This window comes from Xiphias gladius, chromosome 21 (assembly GCF_016859285.1).
Source record: "Xiphias gladius isolate SHS-SW01 ecotype Sanya breed wild chromosome 21, ASM1685928v1, whole genome shotgun sequence".
Taxonomy (NCBI): Eukaryota; Metazoa; Chordata; class Actinopteri; order Istiophoriformes; family Xiphiidae; genus Xiphias; species Xiphias gladius.
In genome coordinates, this window is record NC_053420.1 from 8,524,634 (window position 1) to 8,538,714 (window position 14,081).

The following is a 14,081-nucleotide window of genomic DNA, read 5'->3' on the forward strand; positions in this document are numbered from 1 at the left end:
ATGTTTAGATCGGAGGACTTCACTGGAAACACTGCAACTTATTTTCTTTGGCATAAATAACAATTCGAGTTTGTTAGGCCTCAGACACTTAAATTATCAGCATTTAAAGTGAAAAAAGGAAAGTGTGCCAACAAATGAAGCCAGTCTCTTATTTCAGCGAAAGTGAAGGAGTCCTGATAACTTCTGCTAACGTGTCTTCTTTATTTGGGGAATGCAGGAAAACGATTTTCACTCCACGTTTTTATCATAAAATCTCATAATAAGTTATATCAAATAAACTTTTATTTATTATTAAGTGTAGTTAGATTAGTTTGATGGTTTCAAGTTAAAATGGTTTAATTATCACTTTGAGTGAGTTTGACTGAGTTCAGTTGACAAAATGTCAGATGGATTGTTACTCATCAGTTTAAGTTATTTAGAAACACAGTTATTCACATATACTTCATATCGTGCATTGCACTAAGGTTAAAGATAAGGCTTGACATAATAAATTATTACAAAAAATTCCATGCCTATAATCTCATTTATTATAATCCAAAAAGTTCCAAGTGGGTACAGCACACTGATCTGAGTTACTTTAACTTAAGGAAAATAAACAAAAGTAAAAAATTCTGAGCTGTGATCATGTGAAACAACATTTTACCGTAACTTGTAATAAGTTAACAAAAGTAAAAATTCTAAGTTGCATAAACTCAAACCTTAAATTTAAGAGGGGTTTTCTCAACTCTTTCTCTTTTTACGGTGTTGTTGCAACGTGTCATATTTTACAAGCTCATCGGCAATTTTTAAATCTGAAAAGCAACTAGTAAATAAAACTCTCTGATTTATGTGGTGAGGTGAAAAGTGCTAGCAAGTGTTACCATGGAGATGAAGACGCATGAGCAGGAGGTGGGGGAGTGGAAGAGGAAGGGAGGGGGGGCCGCTGTTGATTGACAGTGGAAGAGGCGGGGCCGAACACAATACTCTCTGCTCATTGGCCGGGTTCGAGTCACGTTGCCAGTTTGGAACGCAAATGAAAAGAGTTGGTGTGGCCCGCCCCTGCTCTTCTTGTATGTCGTGTTCAGCGAGCCTTCGCTCAGAAAAGGTGTAGAATATCTGGTATAAAAAGGCGAGGGAGCGCGGCCAGAAAGAGGAGCGAGGCTACGAGACTTGCGACAACAGTAAGGTGACGTCTAACTTACTTCTTAGCACGGGTTGTCACGGTTTGCACCGGGGGTCATACCGTGTGTGTCGGAACGTGTGAGGTTAATCGTTTGCACAAGCTAACATCTACGGGCCCCAGAACAGCAGCAAGCAGTAGCAGTTGCCTATAGCTTGCTTGCTAACGTTGACGGTAGTTTAACGGCAAAGTTTAGTAAGCACAGCCTCATTTGGTTAAAAAAAAAAACATCAATATGGTGTCAAATAACTACCCATGTAGGGCTAACAACATTAGCAAGTGTTGTAATGGAATTCAGTACCAGCTATCATGGGGAAAATTAGCTGTGAATGAAAATTAACGTGTGAGTAAAAGGTTTAAATGAACTGTTCTGGCCAGAAATAACGTCTCTTCTTCAGCGTTTCTAGTTTTAGCTAAAGTTAGCCAGGTGCTTTCTTCAGAAACTTTGTTCGCATAGGTCATGACCTTTGGCACAAATAAGGAGACTGAACTGAAACTGTTGCTAAGACAAAACAATATCTGTGATGATGTCGCAAAAGACTGAGAAAATGTAATGGATGTTTTTTTCCCACTATTTTCTGACACTTTAAAAGACCAAATTAATAATCAAGAAAATAAGTAGCAGATTAAGCGATGGTAAAAATAATTTAGTTAGTTACAGCCATACTACAGTCACACCAAACCTACCCTTCAGTGTGTCTGCGTTTTGCCACAGTGTATAGTTAAATGTTTTGTTTTTAAAAGGCCAGAAAATAGATAAAAATGCCCAGTATAATTTCCCTGAGTGCAAGGCAACATATTCAAATAGCTTGTTTTGTTCAACCAATAGTCTGAAACCCAAAGATATTTAGTTTATGATAATATAACTCAGAAAAGCAGCAAATTCTTACATTCGAGAGGCTGGAAACAGTAGAGGTTTGGCAGTTTGGCTTGGAAAACGACTGGTATAACGTCATGACGTCAGCGATTGTCAAAACGGTTGTCATTTTATATTTATATTGAACAAGTTGACTGCTTGACTAACTGTTTCAGCTCTGGCACCCACCATAGGCACGAAATATACTTCTTTCCTCCACCTCCTCATATTATGTGCACTTAAGAGGGTCACATCGTGCCCACTAATTTGCAGATTTCAAGAATAAAAAGTGTCAACGTGCTTATAGAAGGAGCTCATAGATTTTCCTGAAGGCTACTGGAGTTGATTTCAGGGGGTTGGTTACGTTATCTACTTAAGGGCATGGCAACTTGTTATTATGGAATAGATAAACTCCTTTTAAACCTGAGATCAGTCAGCCAGAGACAATTACTTGCACATCTATTTTTACAGCTGACACATAGCTTCACTACTATTCGGATTAATTGTTCTGTGCTATTTAGGGGGGGAAACTGAGTGTTATGAAAAGGCTGTTTTGTTCATCTCATGAGAGATGACAGCCACACATCATTTTAATATTATGTTTAGACATATGATCATTTACATGTGAGATGGCCCCAATGTTTCCTCATCTATACCCACTTTACATTCACTTGCCTCTTGCACTACCATTAGAGTTAATCATGATCAGCATGAGAGCCACTTGAAGAATTCCCTCAGCAGAAGTAGTTGGGCTAATCGTTTTTTTCTTGTACAAAATCAGCATACCAGGACATGCTTTTGTTGGCAAGATGCAGACCAGCTGTGCTCCCGTATTTTCAAGATGCCAGTTTCAGTTCCAGCAACAGCCAGTACTTCCATTTCCATTTATAGTCAGACAGGTTGTCAGCAGGCATTCATGATATAAGGACATTATTGACTAAAGATAAGATGTCAATGTCAAGTTTGATATGAAAATCACGCTTGATTATGTTGCACTCATTTCACAGGTAGACAGTTCATTTTTTGCAATTACAAAAGCACAAGTGTGTTCATCTTTTTAGACAGTCTATTTCTGTTAAAATGTGACTGTTAATACTCAGGTTTGAATGGGTGAAGTCATGATTGAGGGGAGCAGAATTGCACTTTACTGCATGAAAAACTTGTCACCCGCTGACGGTCAGCATGATATGTAGAAGCTTTTCGATCCACCTACTGCAAAAATGCAAGAACAGAGGTGTTTGAAAATGTTTTGCTTTAACAAATGTCACATTTTCTGCTCTCAAGATGAAGTAAACAGTGCTCATCTCCATACAGGTACAAATAAAGCAGTGATTTGTTTTTTTGTTATTTAAGTCATCTGCATCTGCACCCAGCAGCACAGTTACGAGTAAGATACGGTGGTACAGTAATACACTCAGAGTCTACTCGTGGAGAGTAGAGTCAGCGTTATTATATTAAAATTTAAAAACCTGGCTTAGCCTGGAAGGACCATCCACTTATTAATATGGAAAAATTGTCAATATTATTTCATATTTGAGAAAGCTTACATCTTTTCAAATGCTTTGGATATTGAGATAATCCAAAGACGACAACACATAAGAGGAGGCTTATAGATGATTGGGTTGACTTTTGCACCTTCATTAAAGTGTTCTAACGGGCTAAGTAGTGAACAAAGTTTCAATGGGGATACCACTATCAGGATGTGGTATTTTTGTTATCTGAATATAATTTTTGCAAATGAAAAGAAAAACTTTTCATCAGGGGAAAAGAAATAGAGTGCCTTCATTTTAACCTCATAATGGTCATTCGTCTAGTCCATAGTAAGGTAGTAGATAAATTTATGTTTGCTTATATCACAATTAAGCTACCCAAGCTACTTGAAAGTTGAGTTGACTTTGACCCAGAAGCTTATTGGTTGAACTTTTGATGTCTAGCCGATCTGCTGCTGGCATTGATACAAAATTAAAGTGCTTGTTTCTGATAGTGGCTGTGAAGCACTACATTTCTCTATGCTACTGCTCATCTCAGCTCATACATGACCTATTTTTTTTTTTTTCCTCTTGTTGCGATCGACGCCTGAGAGTGATGCCTCAGAGACTGCTTTGATAGAACAGTCTGGATTGAAGTGTGCTACTAATCTCCAAGCTTTGCCAGAACTATTTAACTGTGGTATTTATAGATCAGAAGGAGAATCTTTAATTTTTTTCTGTCATTCTGCTGCCCCTCCCAGCATGTCTGTGTGCTTCTCTGTCTGCTTCTCCCATTTAGTTTATTTTGAGAGTTGTTAACTGTCCAGGCAATTTTTAGCATTGTGGAGCAATTTGCATCTAGGGGGCTAGGGTCTTACCAAACGAAGCCGAACAGAAAAAGACCACAGGCCTCTCGGGAGAGTCAAGTGAAAGTGTTTTGTATCTTCACAGCGTGACATTACATGTGCTGGAATGGCAAACACAGGCTCAGCACACTTAACCTGGAAAGCAGCCAGAGTCTCTTTGTACTGGTCTACTCAGCTGTGTAAGTCGAGGTCCATCTGAGTCAGATGGCTCAATTACTGCTAGCCGACCAATCTTGCCTCGGGATCAGAGGGTATCTCTGTCTTACACACACTAACAAAGGCACTGCCCTGTTCGCTCTGTTTGGACAAGACCCATAGACCATCATCAGCCTCAGGGGATGACCCGTAGCATCACCAAGGAAGTGCTTCTTTGTAGAGCACAGGATGTGGAAACTGACTTACATTAGAGATTCATAGGCAAGCCCCCCTCATCCATTAGAAATTAAGTGAAAGCAAGTGACATATAGTGTTGTCTGTTAAGATAACATTTGGACTTCTATCTTGCTCTTTATTAATTCAACTTTTGTAACCTCTTATACCTTCATTCTAACTAACTTTGTGGATGTCATTAACTTTATTGCTGTTTTGTTTTAATGTCTGTACTTTCTGTACTTTCTGTCCCTGATTAACTTAAGTATCTCTTGTTATGTCATAGTGCATAAATAAAAAAAAAAGAAGATAATATTTGGAATAGCGCTGCAATAATTATACAATTAATCAATTAGTCAATTGACAGAAGAATAATCTGCAACAATTTTGGTAATTAATTAATTGTTAAAGTAATTTTTTAATGCAAAAATGGCCAGAAAAAAGAGATGTTTTCAGCATCTCAAATATGAAGATTTCCTCTGGTTTTATCATATTAAACTGAATATCTTTGAAGTTTTGACCATTTGTTGGAAAAAACAAGACATTTGAAAATGTTATCTGGGACTCAGAGAAACAGGAATAGACATTTCACTTATTTCTGACATCATCTTGACTAAAATTTTTAGTTGTAGCTCTAATTCGGAATAAGATTCGAGCACAAATGAACTTTTTGCACATAAATTTTGTATCTAATGATAATAATGTTTAATAAGAATTTTTTAATCTACAAAATTTCATAAAACAAAATCCACATCACAATTTCTCAGGTTAAACAGTAATGTCTTCAATTTCCTTGATTTTTTTTTTTTTTCTGGTCAACAATACAAACCCCTAAAATATTTAATTTAAATATTATAAAACGGGGAAAAAAGCAAATTCTCACATTTAATGTGCTTGATCTTTTGAATCTGGTGCATTTTTGCTTGATATAAATGATTATTCAGTTATCAAAGTAGTTGTTGATTAATGTTCTGTCTATCTACTGATCGATTAATGGGTTAATTGTTTCAGCACAAAACTCATCAAACCTACAGTTATAGAAACTTTGTACATTGTTGTCCTTTTCTTTTTTTCAATATATCGATGTACTACAGTATGACTGGATACATTGCATTATGCAGTCTCCTTCGAGGACTAGCCTGGACACCCCTTATGCCACTTAAAGTATCTTAATTTTCTAAAAAAAAAAAAAAAAATTCAACCGCCTCGAATGCTCTGTCCATAAAAATAGATGAGTCTGGCAGGCCGATGCTACATCCCCCCTGTGTGATATAAATAGGCACTCGTCACCAAAAAACAACTGAAGACAAACAGACAGACAAAAGTATCCAAAGAATATATTCATTCCCATAAGGGCTGAATCAACTAGGTCTGTTTCTGTACAATTCGTTTTTCAGTAGCTTCTAGACACTTACATCGTTTTGTTTCATTTCAGACTTTTGCAGATGAATCGTAATGAGTATGGAGTTGCTATATTTTCAAGCAACTTTTTAGTAGGTTGGCTGGCGGTGTCTTTTGATGTACAAATCTAACAGCAAGGCCTATATGGTGCCTAGATCATTAAAGGTCCATCATCAAGCAGCTCATGTCAAACTGAGCCACCCCATCCCTGTTCTTTCCCTCTTGTTTGGACCCCCTCCTCTGCCGCACAGCTCTGTTAGCCAAGTGTGAGACTCGAGGCTTGCGTGTCTGGCTACACCGTCAGCTAATCTATATGCTAATGAGAAGATAATAATCAATGAGGTTCACGCATGGTTGGCCCCAATCAATACCACATTGCACCAGCAAACGGCTCAAATGGCTACATTTCATACAGCCACACAGTTGGGTGGCGTGTTAATGTGGTGGGGCAGACCATAAGTATGCTATTATCCTCTGGTTTTATCTACCCTATTCCACATAAATGAATTCTGTTGTCATTAAAGGGGTTTTAATTCAACTGCAAAGCTATCCCATTTCACTTTTATGAGGGGTTCACAATTTTCTACTTCTATTTTTTGCATTTCATTTCCATAAATGCTATAAATAGGTGGTTAGTCGCTTTCTTGCTGTGATTTGGCTGGTGTAGTTTTAGCCGGTATAGTGTGGATTTTGTTTTTCTTTCTTTTTTTTCTTTTTTTAAAACTCTCTAACCTCAGTGTAAGTCATGTCGCAAAAAATTGATGCTGATTACTGGCCTGCTAGTAAGATAACGGGTTAGATGTTCAGTCTGGCCAAAAGTCACTGCTCCTGTCCGTAGCTGAATGTTATGATACAAAATTGGCCCACTCAGAGACTCAAAGCTGAAGGTTATTTGTGGAAATGGTTCTTTATATAAATAGCTTAAAACCTGCATTTTTAGAAATTGAGGCACTGAAATGGAAATGGAGCCTTCAGGTTTCAGCTGTTCAGACCAAGACTAGGCAAAATATAGAGTATGCTGGCTCTGAGCTGTCATTTTAATCAAATACCTCATTACCTTAGATTTGTGGTTGTTCAAAAAATAATTTAGGTGATAATTACAATCTGCCTTATGTTGGAGGGTCTATGTATCCTAAAAAAAAAAAATCAGTATTCAGTCAGCAGAAGAGGGGGAGGGGAGAGACAGAGTAAAATCATTACCATCATCTTCATTAGAGAGGATCCTGCTGTCCAATCAGCATGCTGCTTTGCACGGGGAATCCATAGGCACCCCGTTGGCTGTCGCTAGGATACCACATAATCAGGAGGCAGGCCGCGGCCTGGTTGGTGGAGTGGGGTGTTGATGCTGGGACGACGAGCTCGCTGTGTGTTGGGGGTAGACAAGAGGGGCTGGGGGTTTGGATACAGCACAGAAACGCACTCGCACACGCTCACTCCTTCACTCAGTCAGCCCACCAGCCAGCCACTCAGTTAGGCAGACAAAGAAGAGCAACAACATCCTGAAGGAGGACAGCACGCTCCCGGGGGATGGGGCATCATACCCCTGCATCGCGATGGGGGGGCCGGAGGAGGTAGGAGCACCAGGGTTAGGGGGCTTTGTCTCAGCAGCAGAGTACCCCTCCACACACACAGGCATACATTCATGTGTGGATCTCCTGGCTTTTAAAGCTGTTAACACACAACAATTGATTTTGCAGCTGACAAATGTTTTCTTGTGGTATTTTTTTAATGTGGGTCATCAGAGGTTTCCTATATGTGGACTTAAGGATGGACACTGATAGAGGCTCCTGCATTTCCTTACTGTTATCTAAGCTCTGAAGAGACAGCCAGGCTGTCTGACAGACTCTTTAACAGCTCTCATCTTCCTGCAGGCTATGCAAATCCTCTAGACACAAATCTGACAGTCGGTTCTTGCGCTGTTCTAATGCCAGCATGACTAGATCAATGTGTCCTCTTGTGAGGGGTGCAAAGAGCTGAAATTGTGTCATTATGGTGTTGACCGGCTCTTTGCAATGTATTACTGGTAACTGGCTCTGCTTTGATGTGCTCTCAAACACACTGGCTTTACCACTTTTCATGGGTACCATATTCCTGAAATCAAGTCAAAGCTTGATTGTAGTTGTAGATGTGGATGTTGGGGTTAAGGACTGGAGTCTGTGGGGGGGGGGTACTCTAACGTACCCCTTCACTGATGGATGGATGACTCCTCTCAGAAGGACAGGGTCTGAAGGCATCATTACCAGAGGGGATTCCCTCCCGTCTACACCGACGAGGAGGCACTGGGAGGCAGACTCGTATGTAGACTAATGATTGCATACAGGCAGGCAGGAAGGCTGTGGCAGCATTGGTGCTTTGTTTACAACCATGAACCCACTATGGCTGACTAGATTTCAGCTTTTTCACCGATGCAAATACATAGATGTGAAATTTTTAAGTCATGACAGGCACTGGTGAATGTCAATTCATGGCCCTTTGTGTTGGACAGTTTTTTAGAATTTACGTTAGTTTTTGTATTTTTAATAAATTGATTTTTCTCCATTTGTGTTGAGTTTCTGCTGGGGTTTTTATTCGTGTTTAGTTATAATTTGCCTGATTCCATTCAAAGACCCTGGAGATTCTTGCTCTGATTATGCTTAAGACTCTTCCTGTTTTGCATGTTAAAGCATTTCTTTATTGAAATATTGATCATACTGCCCAATATATTTTCTGTCATTGTTATGAATCTTCAAATGCTTTTATTTAGAGCACATGCAGTTGTGCAAACTTGATTTACAGCCTTGTCTCATTCAGCGACAGATTTGTTTACCCGAACATTTTAGAGCTATTAAGGGCTGCTCTGCTTTTGCCATTTTAAGGAATAACATATGGTTTAGTAGGGCTGCAGTTTGTTTCCAAGTCTGCTTTGTAGGGTTATAGAGCTGTGCTTTGGCCCCCTAATCCACTCAAAAGAATAATTTGGAGGAGGAGGAGGAAATAGCTTAAGAATTGCGGCATGGGAGCAGCATCGCTCCTTATTTAATTACTTCCATCACACCCTCTCCCCTACTCCAGCCCATTAGAAATCCTCAACCTGCTCATCCAACCTTTGCCCCTCACATGCTCTCTTTCCCCTTCAGCTGCCCACTCCCCCAATAACTTAATGTGTGTACCTTTAACCTCAAGGCTAGAAATTCCATCCTCCCTGCTTTGGCTTTTCTTTTCAGCTCTGTTACATCAACTGTCATGCTGTTTGAAATTTCCTCCACATACACTCATTAACCCCACCCCTCGTCTCTACACCACCAGCATCTCTTATTCTTTTCTTTTTCCGTTAGAGCTCAGATTCATCAAAGACTTCTGAACTTTCTTCATATCCTTTTAACGACTTCAGCTTTGCTTTCTTGCGTCCACTAAGTAATATTTTCTCTCCTCCCATCCTCTTGTCATCTTCTCAACCCTCATGCTGTGCTACCCTCCATCCCTCTGCTTTGAGAGCTCTGGACCTTTTCCTCCTGTGCTAATGGAGAGCAGGGCACCAGGGAACCAACCCTTAAAAAGGCTTTTACGTAAGGGTCCTAAATCATTAGTTCTTTTTTTGTCCATGTTCATGATTGACAAGAACAAATGGATATAGAGGTCTGAGATAGTAATAATAAGCAATAATAATAATAATAAGCAATAATTACGCCTATACTCCTATTAAAGTTGATGACTTGGAGTTTGGTTTGAGCTGTTTTGATATAATTTTGCGTCATATGTACAACAACCTCTGCTGCCTTCCCCATTAGCTTTTACCAACTGTGCTTGTTGTAGTCGAGGTGAAATGCTCAAGTGTCTAATATGCAATTTAGAGTGGTCACTGATGTTAGCCACCTACCCTTCCTTGTACGCTAAATTCACTGGATTTCATTAGCTTCCCAAATTGCATTTTTGTGTGCTTCTCTAACCAGCTTCCCTCTGCCTTGCATCACTTTTTGTTTTTGGAGAATGAAGTCAGACACCCTATATAGTCTTTCAGAGTTTGTGTCTGTAATCTTAGAATACTGCAAGGGTAGTTTATTTGTACAGGCTCCTAAATTTGGATCTAGTATTTCTATTATGATTTTGTGCATTACAATAAACAGACCTTATTCATTTCCGAGTTGATGCTCAGGTACTACTGCAGATTTTTGTAATGCAGGCCTTTACCCTGGGTACTGTTTACAGCTGTGTTGCAATCTGCAGTCAGATGGCTTATACTGGGAATAAAAGGTGTGACTGTTATGGCAAGGAAGGTAGACTTATCCTGGTAGACAGTATATTCATGTATATTTCAGGGCTTTTACTGAATTTTTATTTTTATTTTAATTTGGCTCAGTTTATTAAATACATAAATACACAGTTATGAAATAATAATAGAACCACACTGCTTTGGTGTTTTCTTCTGTTAGTTTGTATGAAAGTGGGTGCGTTACATAAGAATACAGACAAAAGTTTTGTTTGGTTTGTTTTTGGTCTTTAAACCGTGTGCTTTACTATGACAGTTTACATTAAATATACAGTCATCTATGTTAATTAAAAAACTCTCTAGGGCTGCAACTAATGATCATTTTCATTATCAATTAATCTGCTGATGATGTTTTTCAAATGATATATTATTTATGGTCTAGCCTATTAATTGAATGTTTCAGTTCTAAAAATCAATAAGTATTGTTTAAAAAGGCTTTCAGTAACCATGAAAAATAGGTTTCTTTAATTAATAATTCAACTAAACTTTAACTAATTCATTAATTAATATTCCCAAAAGCTGCATATTTAGCTTTTTTCTTATGCAAAAAATGTATTTTACCAACTAGGATTATAACCTTGCTTACAAATTTCAATGAACTTTGGGTAGTATCTTTGGTTTTAGAAAAATTTGGCAGGCCATGTAGGAGTTTACATTTCCTTATTCAGAATCGCCTAAGGTGCAACATTACATTAAATGAATAAATACTTCATCCCTAGTGATGCACACACTAATTTTCCCTGCCCCACTTGATTTCTTTATCAGATCTAACTGATTTCCTCCTTGACATTTTATATGTATTGGTGGTGTCACATTCGCTTGAAGTTGAGCGGTTCATTAACTGTCCTGTACAGGGGAATTTTAGCTTGTTCAGTTGTTTCTTAGTTTGTAAGATGGGTTTTTTGACTAAAGAAAAACTTTTGGGTTTGGGTATAAAGAAGGTAAATAGTGTGCCCCTTTTCTCTTTTCTCTCCCTTTCTCTCTTCCAGGCACAGGAGAGCCATTCAAAAGAGCAGGGGGTCAAAGGTGAGAAGAGCAGAGGGCACCATGGAGAGTGAGCCAGGGGCCCCTGCCTCCACGGCCGGCAGCACCGGAACCACCACCTCCTCCACCACCAACTCCTCCAGCACCACAGCTGCCAGCAGTAGTAGTACCTCTAATACTACTGCTACTACATCTACCACTTCCACTAGCAGTAGTAATAGTAGTAGCAGCAGTAGTAGTAGTAACACTAGCAGTAGTTCAGCTAGTAGTACTGCAACAGGAAGACAGGCAGTGCCTCAGATATCTGTTTACAGTGGGATACCTGACCGACAAACAGTGCAGGTGAGTTTCTTGGCTTTAATAAAATTGTTGACAGCTTGATATTAAGTTGTGATATTGTGGGTTATGCTGAGACACATTCAAACTGCACGCACATTAAAATGCACATAAAGTAGCGTACTTTCCTCTGCTCTTATGCCCTCTCTTGGGGTATTGAAAGCCACATTCACGCTTCTCATGTACTCCTAAAATAAAGTTTGATTCATTTTCCTATTTGAGTAAGTTATGGAAGAAAAGGGATTTTTCTTTCGGATCAATATACCAATGAAGGAAACTCAAATAAATAGTAATTTCACAGGATCTGTCCAATTTAAAGGAAAGAATGCTTTCGGTCCTTAAGTGCTCTTGACCCATTGACCATGTGATAAGCCTCTCCACAGGCTTACCCTCCCCGAGTAAGGTCCACTCAACTTGGGTAAGCCTCTCCACAGGCTTACCCTCCCTGAGTAAGGTCCACTCAACTTTTAGTGCTTATGCTTTAACAGCAGGGTTTTTTTTTTTTTTTTTTTTACATTCAGACCTCCTTTTCTTGTACACACCCTGCTGACAGTTAAAAGGCAAACACTATTGACACTAAAAGGCCCTCCGAGATTAAGGGACTGCAGGTCATTCAGGGTCGGTGAGGGCTGAATGCATGTATGTGTTGCATCTCTGCTAATTTTACCCTCATTCCAAGAGGTTTGGGTCTGGATGATCCACTGACACCATGGACCGCAGGTCAGCATCTTTTCTGGATACTTGGAAACCAGACAGGGAGCACTTTCAGAGGTGAAGAGTGATGAGAGTTATTCCCAGTGGCAGAGGTTTAGCGTTGTTATAATTAGGTAAAAAGAATCATTGAGACTTTTCTTGCTTGCAGTGATTGAGGGAATGGGTGGATTTATGTCTATCTGCTTGCAATACTCACGAGTTTTGGACATTTTGAAACACAGTAGTCGTGTGTATTTCTCCGTCTCAGGCAATCAATACAAATCTATGGACACAGTCCACGATGTGATCAACTATTGAATAAATTGGTGACGATACGATACATTGTGATTAAATACAATTTTTCACCCAAAATTTGTTATTGTTACTTTTTGATGATGAAATCATGGCTGCAACTAATGGATATTTTTGCCTTTGATGAATGTACTGATTATTTTCTAAATTAATCATTAATTAATCTATAAAACATCAGAAAATTGTGAAAAATGTCCATCATAAACTCAAGGTGACATTTTCAACTTTCTTTTTTTCGCCCAACCAACAGTCCAAACCCAAACACTTTCAGTTTATGTTGATGTGAGACAAGTAAAAGCAGCACATGTAAGGTATTTTCTTCTTGAAAATGGACTTAATAGTTTCAGGTTTCAATTTTTTAATCAACTAATTGTTTCAGCTCTAAATTAAATTAAGAGTAACATATATGAAATACATTTTTTATTTCAAATGAATTAGAAATATCCCATATAAATATGTTGTCTGCCACATATACAATAGGAAACACAGGCAGTAATACACTGGAACCTAACCCTAAGGGGAATGAATTTTTCATTAAAATGTTGCTGACTGGGTATTGTTCTTCTCTGTTCCTGGTTTAGTGTCCTCCTTCTCAGTTTGGTGTTTTGAACAATGCCATATGGTCGCATTTCTCGTAAATAAAACGGCCCATGGCTTCATTAACAGTTTTGCCTTAAACCTGGTGGAGATAGGGCTAGTTAGAAGCTGCCTCAGCTGCTAATGCTTATGTTACTTGTGGACTTGTATTGACTGTACCTATCGGTAATTTAACTGTGAGCGCACGTTTCGCCTTGAGGTTTGTGGTTCCACAGGAAGATTTTATGATACTCTTGCACGTTTTGAAGACTACAAATACAATGTAATGATTTCAGGCAGGGTTGTATATAGAGTACACACTTTCTTAAGTGCGGGAGTGATGTGAATGGCTGGAAGTAGGTGTCTGATTGTGGAATGTAGGTGAGGGGGCGCACACGGACACACACACACCGACACACACACACACACACACACACACACACACACACACACACACACACTCGAGGCATGGAACTTTTGTGAATTTGACAGTGTAGCTGAATCTCTGACTCTTTGGCTTTCTGGTTGGTAAATTTTACACCCTGGCCCATTTAAATTTAATATATGCAAACTCTGTTCTGCGCAGAGTGCATTACTCAACCACCTTTGTCTCTGTCTGTCTTTACATTCAGGTGTTCCAGCAGGCGCTACACAGACAGCCAAACACAGCAGCACAGTACCTGCAGCAGATGTACGCTGCTCAGCAGCAGCATCTCATGTTGCAAACCGCAGCCCTCCAGCAGCAGCACAGCCTCAGCACCGCTCAGCTTCAGAGCCTGGCTGCTGTACAGCAGGTCAGCAAACGGCCAAGAAA

The 14,081-nt window shown here is 39.3% G+C and overlaps 1 protein-coding gene across 3 annotated transcripts in view; it reads left to right on the plus strand.

The window, feature by feature from the left end:
* The first annotated feature begins 1,056 nt into the window (after positions 1–1,056).
* The window catches only part of phc2b (polyhomeotic homolog 2b (Drosophila)), a 36,341-nt gene continuing 23,316 nt past the window's right edge, over positions 1,057–14,081 (plus strand). Inside the window, exons 1-3 of one of the 3 annotated variants that reach the window (XM_040116200.1) lie at positions 1,057–1,165; positions 11,356–11,692; positions 13,900–14,061. In XM_040116200.1, coding sequence (XP_039972134.1) covers positions 11,414–11,692; positions 13,900–14,061 — 441 coding nt within the window. In that variant the 5' untranslated portion in view covers positions 1,057–1,165; positions 11,356–11,413. Of the gene's footprint in view, positions 1,166–9,619; positions 9,666–11,355; positions 11,693–13,899; positions 14,062–14,081 lie in introns of those variants that run through there. The other 2 variants (XM_040116201.1, XM_040116202.1) reach the window with 2 other exon arrangements.